The sequence below is a fragment of the Bombus affinis genome, chromosome 1 (assembly GCF_024516045.1).
Source record: "Bombus affinis isolate iyBomAffi1 chromosome 1, iyBomAffi1.2, whole genome shotgun sequence".
Taxonomy (NCBI): domain Eukaryota; kingdom Metazoa; phylum Arthropoda; class Insecta; order Hymenoptera; family Apidae; genus Bombus; species Bombus affinis.
Genome location: NC_066344.1, coordinates 14,677,911 through 14,702,411, shown reverse-complemented (window position 1 = coordinate 14,702,411; position 24,501 = coordinate 14,677,911). Strand labels below are relative to the sequence as shown.

At 46.9% G+C, this 24,501-nt stretch overlaps 1 protein-coding gene and 1 long non-coding RNA gene across 5 annotated transcripts in view; one reads left to right on the top strand and one right to left on the bottom strand.

Moving 5' to 3' along the window:
* Window positions 1-24,501, top strand: part of LOC126922454 (potassium voltage-gated channel protein Shaker) — a 44,667-nt gene that overhangs the window by 8,683 nt on the left and 11,483 nt on the right. For all 4 annotated transcript variants that reach the window (XR_007712782.1, XM_050735016.1, XM_050735008.1 and 1 more), the window contains exon 2: window positions 21,232-21,355. Coding sequence is in view for 3 of the 4 variants with exons in the window: in XM_050735016.1 (XP_050590973.1) it covers window positions 21,232-21,355 (124 nt within the window). In the remaining variant the exon portion in view is untranslated. The remainder of the gene's footprint in view (window positions 1-21,231; window positions 21,356-24,501) is intronic.
* The window catches only part of LOC126922840 (uncharacterized), a 177,417-nt gene that overhangs the window by 143,363 nt on the left and 9,553 nt on the right, over window positions 1-24,501 (bottom strand). The gene's annotated exons all lie outside the window — the stretch shown is intronic.

Genomic DNA, 24,501 nt, shown 5'->3' with positions numbered 1-24,501 from the left:
ACCACCAACGGACCGTTTACTCGCTCGTTATTCGAATTTTTCACTCAGGAATCTCGAGTCTAAACTACCTGGAAAATATCTTTTGCCAGAGACGCGAGCCACGATGCACAGCGATGCTGAGGTTCGCTTCGCGTTCCGCGATCCTCTACGCTCCATCTCCTCTGTCTCGAATCGTCAGGCGAATAGCTCGCGCGACGATGTAAACCAACCAACCAATTCGTCCTCGGATGCTCGCTCGTCTCTTCTCTCGAGACTTTGCGAACTTGTCCGGCCGAGTTGCTTCGAGTTGCAGCTACCGATTCAAGAAGAACGATCGTTTGGCTAAAGTTTGTGTTTACGTGTTAAAATAGCGAAAGGCGCAGGGACAGGAAAATACAAGAACAGCGACGATCAATGAATGGGTGCGATCGATCGAACGAACGCATAGCCAACGAAAGCGTGTGCGTAGGTCTGCTGGAAATCGTCAGATATTAACACGTATCTGGCTCGGTCACTTTTAACCAACGCTGTGGTAGCACTGTTGGAGAAATGTAGATGGCGTGGTAGGTAGTACGAGGCAGAATATAGCAGTGGTGCACGCGTGGGCCACTCATTCATAATCCGACATGAATATGTAGCACCAATACCTCTTACTCGTTAGCGAGTACCGCGAACTGCAAAATATCGTGCGGCAACCGTATGAAAAGCTAGCGGAGTACACGGTCAACGTTATCCGGTGTCACTACGACGTACTCCATCTTGTAAATCGATGCGAGACCGTGCAGGCGAGGCGGGAAAAAAGTAGAGGGACCACGGCAATCGAGGATGAAACATGGAAGAAAAAAAAAAAAGAAGTCCTGTAAATTCGCCAATGTGGCCGAGTTCTACTCCATTGATCGAGCAACGCGGCCGCGTTGTAGATTTCATTCGTCGATTTCTGTCGCATGGAAAATCCGAGAAAGCAATGAAAACAGCGAGAACGCCACTGGCGTTTTTCTCCGCGTTCTCGTCTCGCTTTATTCGCGGCAAATAACGCGCCAAGTCGCAGATGAACTGGCAGATTGTCGGCCCGCTTTGTAACCCTTTGAGGCGCGCGTTGACTTGCGAGTCAAAGGGGAAACCAGATCGGGTTTCGTAATTTCAAGGAAATCGCGGACTGCATCGCCGGGCCGAAAGAAATCGACGAATCGAGAGGCTGGAGCGCCTGCAAACCGAAATATCTTACGTGCCATGTCTTCGCTGACGTCAGCGTTATACAATTTCCTTGGAAATATCGTGCGAATTACGGCTTGCGATTCGTTACTGTTTGCTGATGCTTTGCGCTGGAGCGCGATCGTCGTCTTACGTAAGCCACGTTCGTTCCGCAATTCCATTTTTCACAGCCAGCTTTTATACATTCGTAACTTATCGATATTCTTTGGGAACGGTTGCTTACGGTTATGCGTTTAGCGACCAATAACGTATACATGTACAGTTTTTCATCTGACATTAAAATTATCAAATTTCCATGGCCACGCCAAAAGCACGAGCTTTCGTACAACGAAAAGCAAGAAATTGTGGGATTCGCGCAGCCAGTCGTTGCCCGCTAACGGAACTAATACAACGCCTGTATCCATTAATGATACAACTTCGTATTTCATCGTTAGTACTCTTAATGAACGGAAATATCGATTAGACGTTCGCTTCTCGCCGAGTATTGCTCGTAGCGTAGGCTAAAATGCGTGCTTTCAACGTGACGGATTAAGCTGATCGAGCACGTGACACGGACTAGACGATACATTTCACACAATCATTGTTCTACGTTCGTGTAACTTTTTCCTACAACTTGAAACCAGGTTAAGAGATCGGTATGTCAATGTTGCTTTGAAGATAGTCGCAAGTCCTTGAAATTCCGAAAGATACAACAATCGTGGGAAATCGTGGAATTGCGTGGTCGATGAGGAAATTCGAAAGCGAGCAGGATCGGGTATCGTCGGTGTTTGGTTGGGCGAACAGAGAAACGCGACTACTATCGATCAACGCTAGCAAAAGTCCCCTGGAGAAATAGCGATCGCTGGCAGGAGAGAAGGATCGGGCGCAAGATTAAGTGGTGCAAAGGGAAAAAAGTCAGACAGCAGGAAAAAAGAAAGGGAACGGCGCGGCAGTGGACTAAGTCGGCATGGGAGGAGTGCGCGCGCGGTCGTGTTTGAGCGCGCGCGTTGAACAAATGGCGCATGGCCGACGGACGGATACGAGAACTCACGAGGACGAGCGTCTTTATCGTTGTCGATGTCGTCGTTGTCGTTGTTATTGCGAACGTCGTTAGGATACGAACGTATCTGCAAGCTGCCGGATGACCTGCGGCCCGATTTCTCATGGTCGTCGAAAGACCATTCGAAACGAGTACTTTTTGCCAGCGTGCTCGATCGCGACCAACGGTCTGCCTTATCCGCAGAGGGGGGAGAAGGAGGACCGTGAACTGGGGCTGGAGGCCGAGGTGGGGTTGCGGAGGGTCGCGAGGATGCTCGAGGGGAGGGTAGCAGAGGGTACACCTCGTTGCCCAGCATGATTACGCAACAGCCATTGATCTCCTCGTGCCTATAGTCGAAACCTCGTGCTCCCCACGATGCCAGACTAAGTCGCGTTTCTCTCCAGGGACAGCGTATCGCGCTTCCACTCGCTAAATTTCACGCTACCGCGAAGCTGACTAGTCGTCCAACGATCATCGCGTAGCGAATTATCCATTGTTCGTCGTGCGATCGGACAGGCGTTTCTCGTTGCACGTTAGCACAGTTCCGATAGTGGGCCAATGCACGCTCGTTAGTCGCACGTTGGGTGCTTGTCGAGATTGGCGGATAAGCGCGTAATTGGCGCGCGATAGTCCGCCGACGAACTTCGTTGCCTCGCAGATGCGTATGGTTTCGTGAGACGAACGACGAAACAGAGAGAAAGAAGGCGAGCAGGCGGGTAGTAGGGGCGGGCGAGAGGGAGAGGAACGGTGAGTGGGGAGCGTAGTGGGGTGGGACGATTGGAGCGAGCGAGAAAGGAGAATCGTGCAGGTGAAAAAGTGAGAGTGAGAGAGCGCGAGGGGGAGGGAAAGAGAGGCAACGAGGTATTTGTGGAAGAGCGCAGGTTTGTAAGCAAGTGGAGGGGAGGAGGAATAGAAGGGGAGAACGCGTAGAGTCGGGTACAGGGTGAACGGAGAAAAGAAAAACAGCGATGAAGAGAAAAGTAGGCATAACGGATGTGGCTGGCGTTTATAGCGAGCTTTTGTTGCAACACCGCGCCTTCTATTCGCGATATTTCTTTGTCGGGTAGTTGCCAGCAGCAGGGCGATCTCTTCTCTGCCACCACCACCACCACCGATAGCAGCAGCAGCGGCGCGACCGCCACCACCGTATTACGAACGAGGCCCACCTCCACCGGCGCCAACTTCCACCGCGTATCCTCCACTGGCGCTTCGGATACGACAAAGACAGACAGAGAGAGCTAGAGCGAGAGAGAGTGAGAAGGGAGAGAGGGAAGGAGGAAGGGAGCGAGGGAGGGAGAAAAAGAAGGAGCGAGCGTGTGCGGAAGGTAAAGCGGTGGCGGTAGGTTTCTCAGACGAGTTCTCGTCGGCGTAGCGCAAAGGTGGAACGGAACGGAAAACTACTCTGTCGGTTGGTCCGTGGTCCTCGTGGTCGGGTGTGAGGCGCGCGTGCGAGCGAGGCCGAGAGCGAAAGGGGGCAGGCGCGAGCGGGGCGATCGGACAGAATCGGGTACGTGCGTGGCGATCCGAAACGGCGAGCGAGAAGGAAAAGAGGAAAGAGGCGAGAAGGAAGGAGGAGGGAAGGAAGGTAGGACGGAAGGAAGGAAGGAAGGAAGGGAGGAAAGAGGAGGGAAGCGAAAAGGAAGGAGACGCGCGGAAAGATCGCACAGTGTGTCAGTGTACCGAACGGTGCGTTCAGATGATAGGTGCCTCCCGGTGGAGACGCTTCAGTTGGCCGGCCGCGATCCGTTTGATCGAGATTTTCCGCGCTGCTGCGACGACGAGACGCGTGTCGCGGTCTCCGTTCGCGTCCTTCCGTAGCTCGTCGTCCTCTTTATGACCGTCGTCGTGGTCGTCCCCGTGACCGAAGGCGTTGTCGTCCTTGACAACTCGGTCTCGTTCGCCTGGCCATAGTTACGCGTCGAACGGATCTCGATGGCTCGTGCGCCGTGGATGCCACCGTGCTCGACCCGCCTCTCCACTCTTGTACCTTCGTTCGTCGTCGTGGTCGTCGTGGTCGTCGCCGTCGTCGTCGTCGTCCCCGCTTTCGTTCCGCTCGCTTCTCCCGTCCACCGACACCACCACCGTCAGTGATCGCGAGTGAACGATGCGTCAGAGTAACGGAACGTACCGCGTCAGTTAACGGTTCCTGTATGTCTTCTCTTCTCGTCTCATCTCTTCTCTTCTCGTCTATTCTCTCCTATCCGTTTGCCACGTCGCGTATTTCTTCGTTCTTTTTCTTTCTCCTCCCTTGGACAGTCCGCCGTTGCTCTTTTCTCTTTCGATTGAAACGCGGCGAGCAGACTGGCGAACTGTTGTGCGCGGATAAAAAGAACGCGCCGTCACGGTAAAAGGGAGGATCGAGCGAGAAGGGTGCGTGTGCAAGCGTGCGAGTGCGCTGCTGAAAGAAGGGTGCCAGGTATTATTATAGCGAAGAGGAACGAGCGTGTGAGCGAATGATAGGCGATAAGAAGCGAACCGAGTGCGAATGGAGATGTAAACGTTAAACGACTGGAATGATAGAAGGGAAACAAAGGGGAAAGCGAGAGAGAAAGAAAGAGAGAGCGAGAGCGAGAGAGAGAGAGAGGGAAGAAGGAGAACGGTGAGTAGAGAAAGGAGAAACGCAGGAAGACGATCGAGGAGAAGGGGAAAAAAAGAACGAAGAGAGAAGGGAAAACGGTGGAGAATGGATTTTCGGTGGGATTGAGGAAAGAGGAAAAGAAAGAGGGAAAAGGAAAGGAAAGAGAGAGCGAGCAGCCATTTTGATAGGTGGCTGTGTGTTGTGCGCTGCTGCCGCTACTGACTGCGCTGCTGGTGCTGCCTCTTAGCGTCGCTGATCATTGGTGTTCGCGTCACAGTGATCGTTTTTCATAGTGCTCGTGCTGGTTCCTCGTGGCGGATCGGTCTCGTGTCGGTGTCCGTTGGTGTTGGTGCGAGAGAGCAAACAAAGTTGGACAAGGCCGAAGCGAAAGGGAGGAGGGAAGGAGGAAACGAGAGGGACAGAGGGAGGGTAAGAGAAAGAAGAGAAGAGGAGGGTATGCGATAGACAAGGCAAGGGCGGGTTGGGGGCGGTGAGTAAAGAAAAAGTAGAGGAGCGCGAGGTAGGTGGAAAGGGAGGGGAGAGGAGGTGGAAAAAGGTAAGGGAGAACTCGAGAGGAGCCAAGAACTACCGGTGTACCGAAACACACGTACTACGGGGTTGCGAATCGCAGAGTCGTGAGTTGGTAGTGGTACGGAGAAGAAGGAGGAGCAGGAGCAAGAGGAGAAGGTGTAGGAGAAGTTGAAGGAGAAGTAAAAGGAGAAGGAGGAGAGCGAAGTGGAGAGGAGTGGAGAAGCATCATCGGGTGCGTGTTGTGCGGGGGTGCACCGCTCTTCGGGGGCATGGGGCTCGGGAGGGGGATCCGCCCCCTCTCGTAACCGCCGCGAAGCGCCAAGATTTCCCGCACCGAGTTCATCGAGAAATGGGGGCTGACCCCTGTCCTCAAACCGAGGCAGGACCTACGCCCCCACCGGAATAGTGCGGAGGAACACGGGGACACGAGGTACGACCACTAGCCATCCACGTCTCTCGTTCTCTATCTTTTCGATCGGTCGATCGTCAGAAGTTACCTTTTTTGCATGCGGACCTGCGTTATTAACTTCCAAACAACACCTTACGTTCTTTCTATCACTTTGTACTACTCTGTACCATTCTCTACTGTTATCTACTGTTACTATGTTACTGTTAAATATCGTTACTATGTTGTTACACACGGCATCGGTTACAAAAACCGCCGATCGTCCGCCACCGTTCATACGGTGCATTTGTTCATGATCTAGCGTAGTGCAGTTAGACTGACACGGTTTAAACGTTGTACGCGATCCCTTTCAGTTATTAAGCTCGCGTAGCCACTTAGCGATAGCTCGTTAGTCCACAGCTGCTATTTTAGACACTACCGATCGCTCGAACGTAGATGCGAATGCTTAGACTAGGTTTCTTTAGATCTTCTTCTCAGCGAGTTTCTCTTACTACATCGAGATCCGTATGCCTGCCGTAGCGATCGCGATTCCGCAGATCCAAGAATAGGAACGTGCGCGTGATCGCCACACAATAATCGAACGTTTCGCTTTCACGCGATGGCTACGGTCGGACAAAACGAGGTATCCAAATGTCCGGAACGTGGCGTGTTCTAACGTGTAACTCGAGTTTATCTCGGCAACGGGACGTTGCGCAGCTATCGCCACTAAAATACGTTTACGACTCGGGCTCGAGTGCGGCACAAGCAAACAGACGGAGAAGACGATGGCGAGAAGGAAAAAGGGTGGATACGGACGCGATACCGACAACCGTATCTCCATCCGCTCGTTTCGTTTTTCTACGAGAACGTGGTCGTATCTATTCCTGTTTACGGTTGGTGGCATGATTCGCGTGATCGACGGCCCGTGTTTCACGCCTCGTTTATGCCCGCGTTCTCGCTCCTGCCTGTGTACGTGTTCGCTACCGTGCACACGGCAAAGGCTGATGGCCGAAGGGAGGCGAACAAATGACCAACGATCCGGAAGCGTAATACATGTAACAATTTTATACCCGGCAATTCATATTGACATTCGATATTTGCTTTCTGTCGTCGCCTCGTTTCTCTTTTCCATTTCCGTAGCACGCCGGAATTTCTTGATTTTCTATTTCGTTCGATTTTTACACCCCGTTTTTCTTTCCGGTTCCCTTTGCCTTCGTTGGTGGGCGTAATTGCGCGAGAAATTTCCACCCTCCGTCGCGATATTTTTCGACAACACGTCCACGTCATGTACTTCGCCATAGTTCGTTTCAACAACGACAGACAATTTCACTTTCCGTATCGACTTTTCCCAATCGAGATTCACGAACCGTCCATCCTTTCGTTAAACGCGCTCGAAAGTTACACAAGAGTCGGACTCGTGCTCGAGAAAATAAACCTCAGCTATGTAGCAACGTCTTGCCGCTCCTTCGACCCCTCTTCACCGAGATCCGAGACGCGCGAACCAATTACGCTAATACTTTCACCAGAAATTATCGACTGCTGGAAAGGTCGGCTGTCTCTAAAAATACCCGGACGTTGCTCAGCGACGTTCGGCCACCGCGCAAAGCATCCGTTGCACGCGGAACGCGCGTTAGTCTCCGCGTGTCGCGTATACGTGAGAACTCGTTTTCCGTCCTTCTCCAAAGACAACACGGTAATATTCGAGAAATTCGACTGGAATTTACGTGGCGATGCGGCTATTCTTTGTCGGATTTTCAACGCGCCAACATTTTCGGCTTTGAAGCCGATTGTTACGTTGAATATCGAAGAGCGTGGAACGTGGCGTTCGCTGTAATTGATTACGACGAACAAACGATGTTAACGAGAGCTGCCGTCTATTCGACGTGTTCGCTGATGGGTCCATTACGACCACTACTTGCATAAATATTTATGGACGTAAACCCAGCGGTGGGGCGCGTACGTGTAATGGCGTTTCGATAGACACCGGGGCGGTGGCTGTTTCGCTAGATAATTTTGGTCGCGATCGCGTATCGCGCTGCATTCACATCGTTGCAGTGGATGGATCGCCATTTGCCTACGAATCTCTCACGCGAAGATGAACTAACGAGCGAGAAAGCAACGCCAGGTGTTTGCGTGTAACCGAACAGAAACTCGCGAAACTACTTTTCCAAGCTCGCGCGAGTTTCGCGTTCGAAGGAAAATTCGCAATGGAAAAGTCGGACCCGGAAGGAGCAGAGGGGGGAGGCAATAAGAAGACAATATCGAAAATTACGATCGATCAGGCTAACTCGATTAACGGAATCGATCAAAGTCCATGTTTTCTCAAGTAGCAGGACGAAATAAATTGAATTAATTTACGAGGTAATTTTGATTTTCTTGGAACCTGTGCTAGCTTCCTCGAAACGATCGCGCCACCAAGAATTTCTTCGATAGACGCTCTACAAACGTAAGAAATGCAACGTACGAAGGTAAAAATGTTCCAACGACAAATTACACGACTTTCTATCCGAATGGCTGCGGGCCAAATTGTCACACGATGACAATGTGACAGTGACTGTGATCGTCAGGTTTAACAGCGTATTACCTTCGTCTGTTTCGCTCATGCGTGACACACGAAGTAAGAAAGGATTCGGCCCGGAAACGAAGCTAATGTCGCATACGGAGATCTGCTTACTCGAACGAGATTCGTGCGACGAACCGCGAAAAGGAGGGAAAAAGGCTGAAGTAGCGGCGAGTTTTTCCAAAGGAAAAGGTGGATGGCGGACTTGCGAGGGTATCACGGTGGAATGCACGCGGCAGAAAGTGGCTGCTGCGGCTGTTCTCGCCTTCGGTCGAGTGACGGTTTTTTGCTTGGTTTTTCGCGTTGTGCGTTAGAACGCGCGTAGGCGGCCCGCACTCGCCAATGTTTGCCCTGTGACAAGCCTGTTCCAGTGGTCGCGTGCTTTTGCAGAAGCACGTGTGTGCTGCCCTCGCCGAACCAACCGTCCTGAAGCTCTTGGAAAATGCTCGCTTACCTCGCGAGTCTTCAGCTTCCGCGGACCGTGCGAACCGCAAAGTGGTTGCGATAAGTTTTAGGCTGCGTTCGTGCTCCACGACAATACGCTACTGCATTTCAGCTAATTCAGGTAAACGAAAATAAGTGGTGCAATTGACGTCGAAAGCGACGCTGGCACGTTTACGTACAGAAAGTTGCGCAAAGAAATGGCAATTACAATTTTTTGAAAAACTATGGAAATATTAGCTGCTGGTTCGTTTTTGTTCGTTTTATATACGGTTTTTCAGTAAGCTGTCTGCTGAAACTCTCGTGTATGTTATTTCTTGGTTAACGAGACGGCGAATTTTGCCATTGAAGCGCAAAGACAGATAACAGACAGACAACGCGAGTACGCATCGTTAAACGCGATTTCATTCCGAACAATGGTTCGAAATGGAACGAATTCGGCGATTTAAGTGTGGCGCATGCAAAATCCTGTCCGCGGATCGATTATTCGCGTTTGTTCGTATTGCCTCGTAAACCTCGTTACGATTACCAATTATTCTACATCCTCGTACGGGTTTCCAACAAAAGCAAGTGTTCTGCATTTCCTAGCCTTTGACTTTCCGCATTACCCGAATTCAGCATTGCTAATTACGTTGAACCAAGCTACAGCGTATCCAGCGTCTCCGTTCAACGAATGACGCCGCTATGCCTGCTCGAAAATTCCACAGTCTTCTCTCGTTCGAACTCGGCAAAATGTTTGAAAATTGGGAAAAAGAAAGGAACGAATTCTTAGCGTTTGGAATGCTGAAACGAGTGCAGGTTGGATGTTGGATCGAAGCACTGGTAGGGCGCAAATGACTCGATGGCGTGGAAAAAATGTGCAGCATCGAATTTTCCGGCGCTCTTGGCAACGCTCGATGCTCGAAGTAAGTGCAGTGCTCGAGGAAATCAGGCGACGCGCGGCGGGAGGCCGCCTTTTCGTCTAACAGCTCGAACCTTTAATGACTCGAAGCAAGCTGACAGAGTACGCCCTCGATGACCATCGCGGTTCTCGAGAACGCACGATCTCAGGGGTCGACGAAGACGTCGTTAGTACCTCGATTCGTCTACTTCGTCCGCTAGGGAACGTTAGAGCGAGCCTCGGGGATGCATGCGGTGTCAGCTTTTCTCTTCGTCGTTCTCACAGTTTCGCCACTGATCTCTCTTAATGTGGGTCAACTCTGTACTGGATTATGCTGCAGCACGAATGCACGCGCACGATTTTCAAAACGAGGTCTCCGCCACGGATACTCGGCAACAGCGTGGGAAGGTCATCGGGAACACGGGGCACGCTTGTAAATTCGGCGAGCGTGCAATTGGTCGCACGAGCTTAAGAAAGCGAACAGCCGATGAGGGAAGTTAACATAACATTAGCATTTTGACTGCTACGTGGGTCATATGTGACCCACGGTTTCTCGTGGACGCCACGGTGGTCATTGGTCACCGTCATTCAACTTCTTACAATTGTAAAAATTGAATGAAAATTGACAGTTAGGGGATCTTGAATATAATCGATGAATAGAAGATACTTTGAAATAACAAGTGTAGAATTAAACAGTTTTATTAGAACATCAATAAAAAGATACGAGAACAAATCTTGCATCTAACGGTGCACTGTGTTAAAACACTGGCGTTCTGAGCGAAACGTGTGATTTTGGCGTGGCAGTCAAAGTGTTAACACGTCACTCGTATTCGCGTGACGCTTATTTGACTACTTGCGAACGATCGTCGTAGGTACTTGAAAAGATATTCCAGAGGAGATAATAAAACTATTGGATTGTTATAAAAGTAATACGAAAATGATTTATTAAAAAAACTATTTAGAATGTAAAAATTTAAACTCGCAAAAATCCGGGAACGAACGTTGCGGCTGAATGGTCAGGAAAAGAGTCGAAGCGACGCAGACAGAGTGTCGGAACTTGAAACATGAGATCGTGCGACTGAGTAGATAACCACGGCCGAGTTTAGAAAAAAGACAACATTCGATACGTTCATATTTGGCCCGAGGCTAACATTACGAGTGAGATATTTCGCTCAAATTTCTCGTTACGGTTCAGATACGTAAAAGTATGGCAGGAGGTTGACGTGGCAACGCAGCTAGCTACGAGTTTCTATTGTCTTGGCAACTAAATGATTGCGGATTTTGTCATTAGGTGATAATGACAAAATCCGCAATCATTCAGTTACCAATCCGATAGGTTCGGCGTTCGCCGTAACGTCCGTCACGCTTGCGTGTTCCGCTGCTGAAAAACGTCCGCCACGTTTGTCAGCATCTCCTTCTTTGGATATATAATTGTAGCAGCGAATGCACGCTTTAATATCGAGGACGCTTGTATTCTATTTTTGCTCGGAACGATAGGGTAGCTGTTTACCAGCCAATGAGTAAACGAAGGAGAGCGCTTCCGCACTTGGAACGCACATCACGCGTACATTTTCTCAAAGAAACGCATTATAATTGGATGCAACAATGGCGACAGCTTCTCTGAACGCCCGACCATAAATTCCTTAATATCAGTTCGCGTGCATCTAACATTTTCCGCGCTCCAAGGGGCACGACCATTCCGCAGGCAAACGTGCATTCTGTGTACGTCGTTCAACGTACGCAGCTTCTTTAACGTGGCCGTGAATCGCGATTCAGCGCGACTCATTAATTGCCTGGGACGTGCAGCCTATCAAACGAGAACCACGCAACATCCAGCTAAGAAAATAACGAGCGTTTACATAAGACGGCCATTCGGAACGACCGTGGCGGCCTGTAGCGGGAGAAACTATCGACACTTCCGATGACCGGCAAATACGCGCCACCCTATTTTCGCGGACGAGATGTTTGTCGATCTTCCCAAATATTACTCACTAACTTCTTTATTTTTTAATCTCCCAAGCACTGAAATTCAGATTTTCGTCTTAAAGATCGCAACAGCATCGAATCCGTTTAACACGTTCAGCAAAAGCCTCGTTGTACTTCACACTTTACCGACCGGTTCAACGGCATACGCACGTCCGACCGACAGCTCAGGCGCAGATTCTCCCTGGCGCTGGCTCTGTTTCGGTTTAGACTCTCCAATACCATTCTTTTCGTTCATCGCGAACAGTAAGTTTTTCAAATTGGTATAAAACTGTGAGAGATTACAGAGCAACGCAACTGACGCAACTGAGCAAGGTACCTTAGTACTAAATAACAAATTACTGCTCGAATAATGAGAAAGATTGTCGGCGACAAAAATTCGATTAATAGGCTCTCGATCGATAAGCATCGGCAACAAAAACCGATTAATCGGCTATCGGTCTGTAAAGTGTTAACCGCTGCGCTGTTCGCGTACTATGGCGGACTGTGTCGCTATGTTTGGTAGCTCGTTGCGAGTCATATCAGAGTAATTACATTCCTCTTGTAATTACATTTTCTCTTTCAAATAATTTTAAACCACCTGCATAAACGAAAAATCGGTATTTCTGGCAAATAAATGAACGAAGCGCTATCGCGCTGCATGGCACGATTCGACACGAATTCTGGAAAACCCCTGCCACTAAAACGGTCAATCTTCTTCGTCAGTCGATGTCTCTGTTGCTCGTCGTTTCCTTCCCATCCGGATATCTTTACCGACAGGCGTCCTAGGAAAATATCCTACGGCACAGTCGGCACTCGCGGTCCAACGCCACTAATTTTGCCTATCACTGTCCAATTTACAGCGACTCAACAATATTCCTGATGCTCTGTACGTTGTGTAATGGTAACGTTCGATGCCTATTAAGGCGGACTGCAGTCACCGGCAGAAGACAAACGTCAGACGTGTCAGCGTGTAATTGATAATACCTGAACCGACCATCACCTTCAGCCGCAAGTTAATTCTATTTGCGGCGTCCGTCTACAAGTACACGGATTCGCTCGGAGAAAGCTTGGGAACTTGCGTTTTCACGGGACGAGTTTTTTCTTCTTTAAAGTTTTACATTCCAAATAATTTTCTTAATAAACCATTTTCGTATTACTTTCATAACAATTCGATAGCTTAATTACTTCCTGTGGAATATCTTTTCAACTACCTACGACGATCCTTCGCAAGTAGTCAAATAAGCGTCACCCGTACTCGGGTGACACTGCCTCACTAGAAGCGTCCCCGTCACCCGAATATGGGTGACAAGTGCAATTTCGTAGGTACGCTGTAGCTTTGCAATGGAAGCTAGACCAATGGTTATCGAGGCTGGTTTTTAGAATTTTTCCGCTCGACCTATGCCAAACCGTGTCCGAATTGCGACTCTCGCGAATGTCTCGTCGGTTTTCATAGGAAACCTATCAGCTGATTTCCATAAAATCAGAGTGTACGCACGCGTATATTATTTTGTCATTAGGCGGTAATGACAAAATCCGCAAGCACTTAGTTGCCAACCCAATAACTGAAGTCGGAGCGACATTGGTTTGCCCGGAGAATTTCTTCTCAGATCTTCCACAGACCTGAAGCGAGAATACGCTTCCGTGGAAAGAAGGTGCTTTCAGGTATCTCGTAGTCGATGATTTCCTGAGGCATTTGTAGCCTAACAATTGTACTGGTTCCCACGGCGAGTAAAGAAAGGCCACGTTGTAACGTTATTACGTCGGACAAAAAGCTGCAGAAAGTCGGACAAATATGAGAAGCCGATTCTCTGTTTCGCTACGATGCTCGTTGATAAAAGCCGTGTAAGAAGAATCCAGAGTTTCGTCGTTTCTCACTGCTCCGGATGCCAACAGACACGGGTCTGTTTCACGTAATCCTACACGCTGGCGTAGGACGCGATCATTGCTGATTCGCCCGCTGATTCCAGCGTCTGCAACAAAAAGTAGAATATCAGTTGGCAAAAGTAGAATCTCCGTGGATTAACTTGGCCGTGTTGCCGTCTGACCATTGGAACTCGCAAGCAGAAACGATGAAAGAGAATTGGCCGATGTAACAGGCCAAAACGATATGCAACGATCTACGTAAAACGTATGGCAGTTAGTATGGATCGTAAGCCGCGTGTATTCGATTTCTCTATCACGCGACTTTTGCCCCGGTTAGGCTAACGAACAGAATCGTTACTCGCCTCGATAGCTGGCCTCTTCCGAAAGATACTACTCCGCTCGTAATTTTGAAATAGTACTCGTGTATCGTGGAGAGGATGAAGGGCAATTCGACCGTATTTCCGATCGACTGACCGCGGCCAATCTTTCGTTGGCGTTGGCGAGATCGCGTAGTTACGTGTAGTGCAACATCTAATTAAGTGTTTGTTCGATCGATGGTGTGGAGTATGAGTGCGAAGTAAGAAACTGATAGGACTTCGGAATGTCGAAGAACATCGAAACTATCACAAATCCGCTCAGCTGTAATTTAATTTTTCCATCGGCAATCGTGTCATTTTAAATGACAGCGCTAGAGCTGCCACGTTTCAGAATCTTTCAGACAGACGTTCGATGTAATTTCGAGAAGAAAGTGTAGCCGGGTTCGGGATGGCTGGGTCGTGTTGTTTGTTTAATATCGCCGTGCGAATTGTTGCGAAAAGTAACTCTTTATCGGTCGTGTATCTTCGAAACGATGTTTTCCTTTCAGTTTCGAAGATAGAAACGTTTATGGCACCTTGGCGGTTATACCGCGTGCCCTGCCTTTCAAATACAAAACACGCGTCAACAAACACGCGAAGCTTCGCTCGTTAAATATCGTGCTATTTCTGACCAACCGATCGCACCTCGTTCGTATGACGAGTTGCGTCTAAAAACGGTTCTATCCAGTCACACGTATCCGAGTAAACGGACGAAAATATAAAAGGCGAGGACCCCGAGTGACGTCTCGACATTTAGAAGCTTTAAATCCACCTAGTGAAACTAGCTGGATTTCCTCCAGCCGAGCAGGATCCAATCGTACGCAAACATATCGCATTTCGAAACACAACAATGCCGTAGAAAATAAAACAAACTTGCCAACGTTCCGTGCTCTTTCGATTTTCACGAGCTGTGTTTCTATTAATGCCGAGGCTTCCGGATGCGAGGCTTGTCCACTTGAAATATACCTGCAACGTTTCGCCAGATGTTTCGCCACTGACGCCTGTTTTCACGACCTGCTCATCTACATTACGTAGTTTCTGCTTTCGTCGCGGGCAAATGATAGCCGACCGACCATCGTTTCTGATCGGAAGGGCGCGTTACGCGTGCAGTTGCAAAGTCTTCGATCCGCAGCATCGTCGTGTAACGTCTATCGAGTTTGGTAACTAAGTGATTGCGGGTTTTGTCATTAGGTAGTAATGACAAAACCCGCAATCACTTAGTTGCCAAACCTAATAGTTCGCTCCGACCAATTTTCCAACGCGCGGGTTAATCAACGTCGTATAATTCCATTTAACGTCTAACGAGCGTGTAAATCTTCTTTTCTCTCCGATGACCGTGCGCTGTGGGTGGACGCGATCGGAAAACGAGGAAACGCGCGATTAAGTTTGCGATACGAAGGCAACAGAAATGAATTGGAATTTTCACGGGGACAGAATGCGCATCGCGCAAACGATCGTGAAACGAGGACGGTGCGTGTCTGTTAATTAGCGATGCGCCGTTCATATTCTCGCGATGGGACGTGGTGTCGTTGCACGCGCGCTTCTGCTCGCTGGACAACGACAGAGCACATGTTTTCTGGGTCACGGTACAAGACGTCCGACTCGTTATTTCCGCGAAGTGACGCGCTATTTTCAGTCGCTCTTCGGATACGTGGGCTTCGAAACGAGTCCTTTTCCCCGCAGTCTCTCCCCACTATCTCTTTCTCTCTCTCGTTCGCTCGTTCCCATTGACGACTGGAAATAAACTGTTCTTCGCGACGCTGACAATGCGAATGGGTTTTCATTCAACCCGCTGCACTCTTCCTTGTTGCTGCATCTTAACGGAAATACGATCCGGTGGATGGGAAAGGGGACGATGAATACGGTTGTTCCCCCAATTAGGCAACATCAAAGTTGAGAATATTAATTGCAGTCCCTTCGAGTGCTCGTTAATTGACTTCTATGGACGATCGTCTGACAGGAACAATAGCGTTGTAACAACGCGGACAACAATGATTCGCCGAGCTGGATTTTTATTTTTATTTTTGTCTCGGTTGATCCACCGCTCGGTAGGATGCCTCCATTGTGCTGCGTATACGCGCTGCGTATTAACGAGCGGATCCGAATTAATCCTTTCAGCAAAATGTATCTGCGCATCGGGTGAAAAACGTACACTGTAAAATTCTTCGAACATCGTGCTGAACTGGTTTCACAGTGTCGAAACGACTGCGGTTACTTTGCGAATTTATCATGTTCGCTGTAATAGCGGAGACCCGCCAATGGAGATCGGACCGCTTTTTATAGAAAATCCTATCGATAGGTGTAGAATGGCGAAAATAGAAAATTCGAGGCGTATCAGTTTTAACCTTTTGCACTCGAGGACTTTTTCGGCCGGGCGTAGCAGCTATTCCGGATGATTTAGCGTATACGTGACGCGTGTCTTACAGTTAGTGTAAAATGATTGTATATACAAATTAACTTACAAAAGCATTATATTCTAATAATCTATCTATATTTACATCTTTGAAAATATGATTTTGTAATATTAATTTCTGTATCTTCTTGTATGATAACTTATAAAGCATTCACCAAGATGCATTCTTGATATAATTAATCTCATTTTTCAACAGTTCAAAATCAAGTTCATCTTCATTTGAGCTAATTTCACCTCCGAAAGCCACCTTCTTAGGGTTTCTAAACTACGATACTTTTGCCATGATCGTCGAATCTGAACTAACGTTGGAGACGTTGCTTCAATACCATAGTTGAACCATATTTTCGGAGGGATATGGGGTTAAATATTTTATCTCCATTTTAAAGTCTTCGCAAAGGATATAACGTAGCAAACGCGAGGATGGTACTCCGCTGGGGGTAGCCAGCAACATGTTAATATAACTGTTACAAAATTCTAACAATTTTGTCCAAATTGGACAATTGTGAATATAAAGAAACAAATAAAAAAAAATTTTTAAGTCTTAAAATTAAAAACTTTACACTTCCTAACAAAGAATACAAAGAACTAAGGAACCAATTTACGAACCAATATTGCACTCTCGTCAATTGGAGATGTAGAAATCTAACATAAACAGGGACTATCGTCTCTCGCTCGCCACTGGAGTTGCAGCAAGGAATTTCGCGGTGACTGAAAGTCGCCTCTCGAGCAAAGGGTTAATCGTTAAAGTAAAGCAAATTAGAGTAATTCGATAAGAAAATGAAATTGCAAGCAACGCCACACCGTGTTCATTCACTGGTTTTCGCTTTTCAAAGGATCAGCTGACGTGAACGGACTAAATGTTTTTTCGGTCGATTCTGGTAACCGAAGAACGAGAGGAAACACGTGCTCGTGGATGCATCGTGGCGGCACGGCGTATCTATTTTTGCGACACATCAAGCTATTCTCAGTTACGCTCCGACTGCACAGAGTGCATCGACTGTCATCGGTGCTCTAGGAATAAACCATATCCATCGCAATGAACTAATTCGTACGTTACATGTGCGGCTCTATATTTTCTTCCGTGTTGCGTGGAACCGCAGCGTTGAGTTTTCCCTTCCACTTACATCATCGACAAACTTTGATAAATAGTTGGCTGTAGTGGCAGGTAATTAAACGTTTTTATGCGGCCTCAGGCCGAATGAATCGTCACATCGATCGACGTTACGAGGCTCTTTCTTTTTTTATTCGAGGAAACGTTCGTGTTTTGTGTCGCATCATTGCCGTGTAATCAAAGCAGTGTCAGGCTCGAGCGTCTGACGCCAATTGACTCAATCTACTCGTGAAACCATCCACGCTACGCAGTCTATTGGTTGTCCGAAAAGTTTCTTTCGTTTTATGAGGAAATAATAGACGCACAATGTTTTTTGTTTTATGTCGAATTGCGTACGATACATTTTGTTCTGTTGAGATAAACATCGTGACATTTCACAGACTTGGTTTCACGTTTGTACGAAGCTGTATTGTTGTAAAAACACGTTTGAGGAAGAAAGACACTTTTCGGACAACTTAATACATTTGTCCTAAAAGTTGGTTGTTTTATATAAAGGCTGAAGTTGCTTTTTGTAGAAAATGACGAAAGGAAGGTGCATCGTTGTAAAAAGACCGTTTACGGAAGAAAGATACTTTCCGGATAATCTAATACATTTTTTTTGTATATAAAAGTTGAAGTTGTTTTATATAAAAGTTGAAGTTGTTTCTTGCAGAAATTGCCGAAAGGAAAGTGCATCGCTGTAACAAAACACGTTTGCGAAAAGCAGACACTTCCCAGACAACCTAACACATTTGTCTTTTTTTATATACAAAAGTTAAAGTTGTTTCTTGTAGAAAATGCCAAGAGGAAGGTGCATCGTTATAAACAACACGTTTGCGAAAGAAAGACACTTTCCGGACAACTTAATACATTTGTCTTTTTTTATACATAAAGTTGCAGTTGTTTCTTGTAGAAAATGCCGAAAGGAAGGTGCATCGTTGTAAACAACACGTTTTCAAAGGAAAGACATTTTCCGCAAAACTTAATACATTTTTCTTCTTTTATATACAAAGTTGAAGTTGTTTCTTGTAGAAAATGCCGAAAGGAAGGTGCATCGTTGTAAACAACACGTTTTCAAAGGAAAGACATTTTCCGCAAAACTTAATACATTTGTCTTCTTCTATACAAAGTTGAAGTTGTTTCTTGTAGAAAATGCCGAAAGGAAGGTGCATCGTTGTAAACAACACGTTTTCAAAGGAAAGACATTTTCCGGAAAACCCAATACACTTGTCTTCTTTTATATACAAAGTTGAAGTTGTTTCTTGTAGAAAATGCCGAAAGGAAGGTGCATCGTTGTAAACAACACGTTTTCAAAGGAAAGACATTTTCCGGGAAACCCAATACACTTGTCTTTTTTTATATATAAAAGTTGGTTGTTTGTAGAAAATGCCAAGAGGAAGGTACATTGTTGTAAAAAACACGTTTTCAAAGGAAAGACATTTTCCGGAAAACCCAATACACTTGTCTTCTTTTATATACAAAGTTGAAGTTGTTTCTTGTAGAAAATGCCGAAAGGAAGGTGCATCGTTGTAAACAACACGTTTGCAAAGGAAAGACGTTTTCCGGGAAACCCAATACACTTGTCTTCTTTTATATACAAAGTTGAAGTTGTTTCTTGTAGAAAATGTCGAAAGGAAGGTGCATCGTTGTAAACAACACGTTTGCGAAAGAAAGACACTTTCCGGACAACTCAACATATAGGTTCACGTCTTTACACACGTCTCACCTGATAATTAATATTTTCCATATTTTACACGACGTATGTTACATGTGGTACAGTTTGTAAAATTCGTATCTCTCAACTCGTAACTACGTTACGTTCCAAGAAGTTACTTAGACAGCGGCGAGAAAATCGTATTTTAATGGAATAGTTGTGGTTCCATCGAGATAGTTAGCCGGAAATTGCGTAAACTTACCGGTTTGATATTCATGCAAATGGGTTTCTTGGTCGATTCTCCTCCTCGAAGAAATATTCTCGTCGATCTCGATGAGGAGACAGCTAGGCGATACCGTGGATAGAAAACGTGGAACACTTGGAGGAAAGCGGCTTTGAGGAGGAATTTACCAAAAGTCCGCGAACAGCATCTGGCATCGAGCAGCGACCGCAGCTAACTAACAAAGCGCTTTCAACCCGGAAAATTCGTCCGACCAAGCTCTCCTTTGTTCGGCGTGGCGCGATGCCCGTAGACGATTCATTACTCGGAGAATCGTTGCGTTTCCTCAGCTAATCTGTCCTTTATCTCGCGCCGGAATCGCTGCCGACCTACGACGAGTAGTGCAAGTAAGAAACATTTGTCTCTGAGCACAATGCTCGCCTGTGGCGAACGATAAGAACACCGCCATCGTCTTCGAGAACTCGTCCGTGACGCGATAACAATTAAACAAGTTAGTTTAACACCAACGCTGTTCCGTGAATGTGGCAATGAAAAAAAAAAACGGAGAATTCAAACGTAACGAAACGATTTAAAGCAGAAGGCATTTCGAAGGAAAAAACGGTGCGCAACAGCGAAAAGAATGTCGGGAATCGACCCAGGACCATCGCGACCCCACCAAGTGGAGCGTGGAGATACTGTTTGGCGGCACATCTCGCTCGTACTTTCCGTTTTCTTTCGCTTTCTTTCTTCTCGCGCCTTCCCACTTTGCTCGTGCAACACCTCGGCGCCGCCTCTTCACCATCCTCGTTCCCCTTCCACGAGGAAATTCAGCGAAAGCTCGGTGATTCTTTTCCGAAACGTTCGGTCGTTTCGCGTACATCGCCACATTCGTTTCAATTTAATCGCAACGATGCATATAGCGTTCTCTTACGATGGTTGTGCGAACGCAACAAGACAAGTGCGATCTGCTCGATGCTACGAAAGCTACGTAGAATTTCTTACAAGGCCGTAGATCGAGCCGCAAGTTTCACCATATCTTTACATTTTCATTTCACCCGAATGGGAGGTGGTTCGTTGAAAAGAGGAACATTTCCAGCCAAAGGTTTCCAGATGATCATCTGTGAACCATCGTATCATCGAACGATTAAAATCACCGTGGAAACAGCGAAATAAGAAAACGCGATCGCAGTGTTTTCAAAGCTCGAGAGAGACTCAACTATGAACGAGGTAACCGAGCCACGTGGAACTTCGCTTGCGAAAGAATATTCGTCACACCTGTGCTGGAGTGAACGACTGAGACACAATGTTTGTCGAGTAACGCGGATTCCTGGCTCGCAGCCTGACACTCGTTATTTCAATTGCTCATGGGCGAGTGTTGATTAAGATTCGCGTAACCAACTGGCGTGTTGCCTGTCGCACGACAATCGGCCCTCGAACTTTCGCTCGAAATGCATCCGCAGCTTTCTTCCACGACGTGGGTCACGCGAACTTCTTTCGAGAAAAGACGGTGAACTCGACGATCCGGCCGATTTACGGGGAAAAAATTCCCCGCGTCCTGTCACCGTTCCCTGGAACATCGCGTGAACCCGTAAGCGTAGTCGTTCGAACTTTGTTCACCGCTGCAATTCCGTGCGTCTCTCTCTCTCGGTCGGCGATCTGTCGAATCGCATTAGCCCTGCCCCCTAGATTTTCCACTGCAGTAGACGGCTAATTAACGAACGTATGCCATCGATAGCCGATGTTACCGGCTTCCTGTTCTCTATGTCTGTGTGTCTATGCATTCCATTGATCCACTTTAGCGATCGAGTAGCTCGATCGGTGTTAATTCTTGATCGATCTGTCACTTTGCCGATCTATCAAGCTATCGCAGTCTACTAGACTGTCGACCTAGTGGCTTACCAGTCTAGTAGCTCATTAAGAGAATAGCTGGGTATAGGGGCTGTTAGCAGTGCAGAGGTAGCGCAACCTAGTTTTCGTTTGTACGTCTTATATACAAGCAGTGTGTTTCGTGTATGTACATATGTATTTATTATCGCTGGCCGTGATCCGCGGACACTTTAACCACGCGGCTATCTTTGTTTTTCAGATCGCTGCCGAAACTCAGCAGCCAGGACGAGGATGGGCCGAACCCACACACCCAATACACAGGCGTCACGCAGTTCGAGCCCATACCGCACGATCATGACTTTTGCGAGAGGGTCGTCATTAACGTGAGCATCTTCAATTTCTTACTGCCTCTTGTCCACCTTGTGGCGGTTGCACGTAGCAGTCGCTTTCGATTCGACGCGGATTTCCCTCGGATACGCTGTTACAACGTGTTTCCACGACGAGTCTGTCGCGTTTCCTTCGCGAAAATCAAAGGAATATCAGTGTACGAAGAAAGATGGGCAGGAACGACGGCAAAAGTTCTTGTCGAGTAACGATTTACATTTTGGCTAATTTCCTTTCCATTTTCCAATCCAATTAACACTTTGACCGCCACGTGGACCATATATGGTCCACGTATACTCAACTTCTTACAATTGTAAAAATTGCATGAAAATTGACAGCCAGGGCATTTTGAATATAACTGATAAATAGAAGATACTTTGAAATAAAAAGTGTCCCATTGAACAATGAAACATTTTTATTAGAACATTGATAAAAAAAATGAGAACAAATGTTGTATCTAACGGTGCACTGTGTTAAAACACTTCAAACATAAACGTGGCTCATCGATACAATCTGGACGATAGGTGGTCACCTTTTTGGTCCGATTCTTAGCAATTTTTCATCCTAACTGTTTAACATTTTTTTTATACCACTCTCTGCAAAATTTTCGTGCCAGGTACGCTTGCCCTTCTTTCTTCTGCATTTCGTGTCTCAATCTTTGTCGAATAAGTATATTTGACGGCTCTGGTGAATGGCACCGTGTAAGGTGCGTTGCGAGTGCCATTCTAAAATCTGATACCTCGATTTTTGTTTTTCTTGCTTGTTTATAGAGTATCATCGCGTTTGAAATTGATGTATTTAACAATAACTCTAAAGCTAATTTTATATACCCCTCAAGGGTTCGTCTACGTGGTGTTGAATATACTATCATTCGATCTGATAAATCTGCAGCACATTTTTCTCTATTGTAATCTACCACTACCATTGCTTTATCAGAAACATAATTTTTTTCCGGACCTCTACCATTTCGGTCGAATGTTTCGTCGAAATCATAAAAATAATCATAATACTGTTTACTAATATCTTCTACACGTTTCAACAATATATTCCGCACGTTTTGCTGACGACGAAATAACGAATGCTAATGGTTTGTTGAAATGAACGAAGCCTTGTTATAATATGTCGCTATCAATTGTTACTCAGGCGCCACGGTGGTCATCCGTTAATTAATAAGATAAACGGTCCATTGGGGAAGAATGTTGTTTTACATCATCAATTTATTATTCTTTTGCCATTATATGCTCTGAATAATAAAAATACTCCCGTGGCGTCTTCAGCGAAACACGTGATTTCGTCGCGGTAGTCAAAGTGTTAACTATGATAGCGACTGTGAAACTATGCCGACGAGCGCAAGGTATAGAAGACGCGGCTAAAACTCCGGAGACTCGAACAAACCGATCGAATTAATGTAAATTTCGTCGCGCTTTCTTCTCCGCTGTGTTTGCAACGTACAGTGACAAACGGCGCCAGTTACCTTTCACGTTTCTTCCATTCATCGGTTTATCAGATAATTGCAGTGGAAATAGCTGCAACTCAGCTTCACAGAAAAATCTTGCCGCCCGTATCTGATCGCAATTGTCCGGAACAACGAAACGTACTTGTCGCGATATGTCAAAGGAAAGAAATAAAAGCGTAGAACAGAGAGAAGGAAGGAAAGAGAACGATGTAAATCGTTTCTCGATTCGCTTGCAGAGTAAACAATCGTCGTGATAGGATATATCGTTAGCTGCGATGTGATCGTTAACCAGCCAGCCCGGGCCGCATTCAGATCGATTTGCACGCGTTTTTCAGTCAACGACTTGCGCCGTTTGCTCGCTGCGCGTTCCTCCGTATACTTCTTTTCTTTTCGACTAGGCAAGATTATCCGAAGACACGAAGTGACCTACAGACCGTATTTTGGCAGTCGTCCAAGTTCGTCTTGGAATCAGGGGCAATATAGTACCAAGGTCGTATTGTGTGAACGGAATTATCTGTCCTCGTGGATGACACGACTGCATTGCGCCAATTACAGTAAAACCGTTCGATCGTTGGTAGAAAAATCTGCCATGCCGATCGTTCACCGCCTCGTCCATTCCTTTCGTGTTTCTCGTCTCCTTATCGCGTGTTGCGAACGCGATTTGACAGCGCGTGCGAAATTATGAAAACTTACTTATCGACTATTGCTCTTTGTTTCGTCGCGTATTCTACGATCTTTGTTCTCTGAACTACCAGCAGATTGTGCATTGCGTCTTTAACGTTCGTTCATGCTCGTCGGGTTTCGTTCTCGTCGCAACGTAATTGCAAATTGGAGACACGTGCGGAGCACAGAAAACGATCGCCGTGAAAAATCGTGACCACTCACGGACGTTCGATAACGCGACTAAATATCGAACGGTGCAGTCGGTGGACGATGCACGCGCCTGTGTTCGCGGATCCAATCCAATTTCTGTTCTCGACGGGCCGCTCGTCATCCTGATGCACCGCGGTCCCGTCCTTTCAATCCAATCGCACGCTATCATCTTCAAAAAGACTAATTGCACTTTCGAAATAATAGATTTTTATGCCCCGCCTAAACCCCCTACGTCCCGTACAACTTTCCTCTCACGAATCTGTGTGTACACGCGCAAATGCAACTCGCGATTCCATCGATAACGATAAAGCAGGTAAATTTCTCAGTCGATACAAAAGATCCTCATTATCGAAATGAAAGGGAAATCACGGCAGCTTGTTCCCCTCGTTCGACCAGCGAAACTCGATATTTAACGAAACGTCTGTTCGTGCAATTTCAATATTTTCGCGAGACACGCGCCTTTGCCTCGCCAGAAGCCAACAGAACTATTGGCAACTAAGTGATTGCGGATTTTGTCATTAAGTAGTATCGACAAAATCCGCAATCACTTAGTTGCCAATGCTTGGACGAGATGCGATCGTTGAACAGCGACGGCAGAGCCGCGCATTGGCGACGCTGGTCCTTCGACCGACATTATCGATAAAGCTGGTCGTGCCGCGACAGTTATAACCGATACTTCTTCTTTTTCTTCTTAATCGTGCTAATGGCAGCACGCAATTAGCCTAGTTTCGTTTATTAGTTTTCCGCGGCGGCCAGCAGCATCGAAAGAAAGTGGTTGGTTTTTGAGCCAAAACAAATCAGCCGCACCCGAGCTGT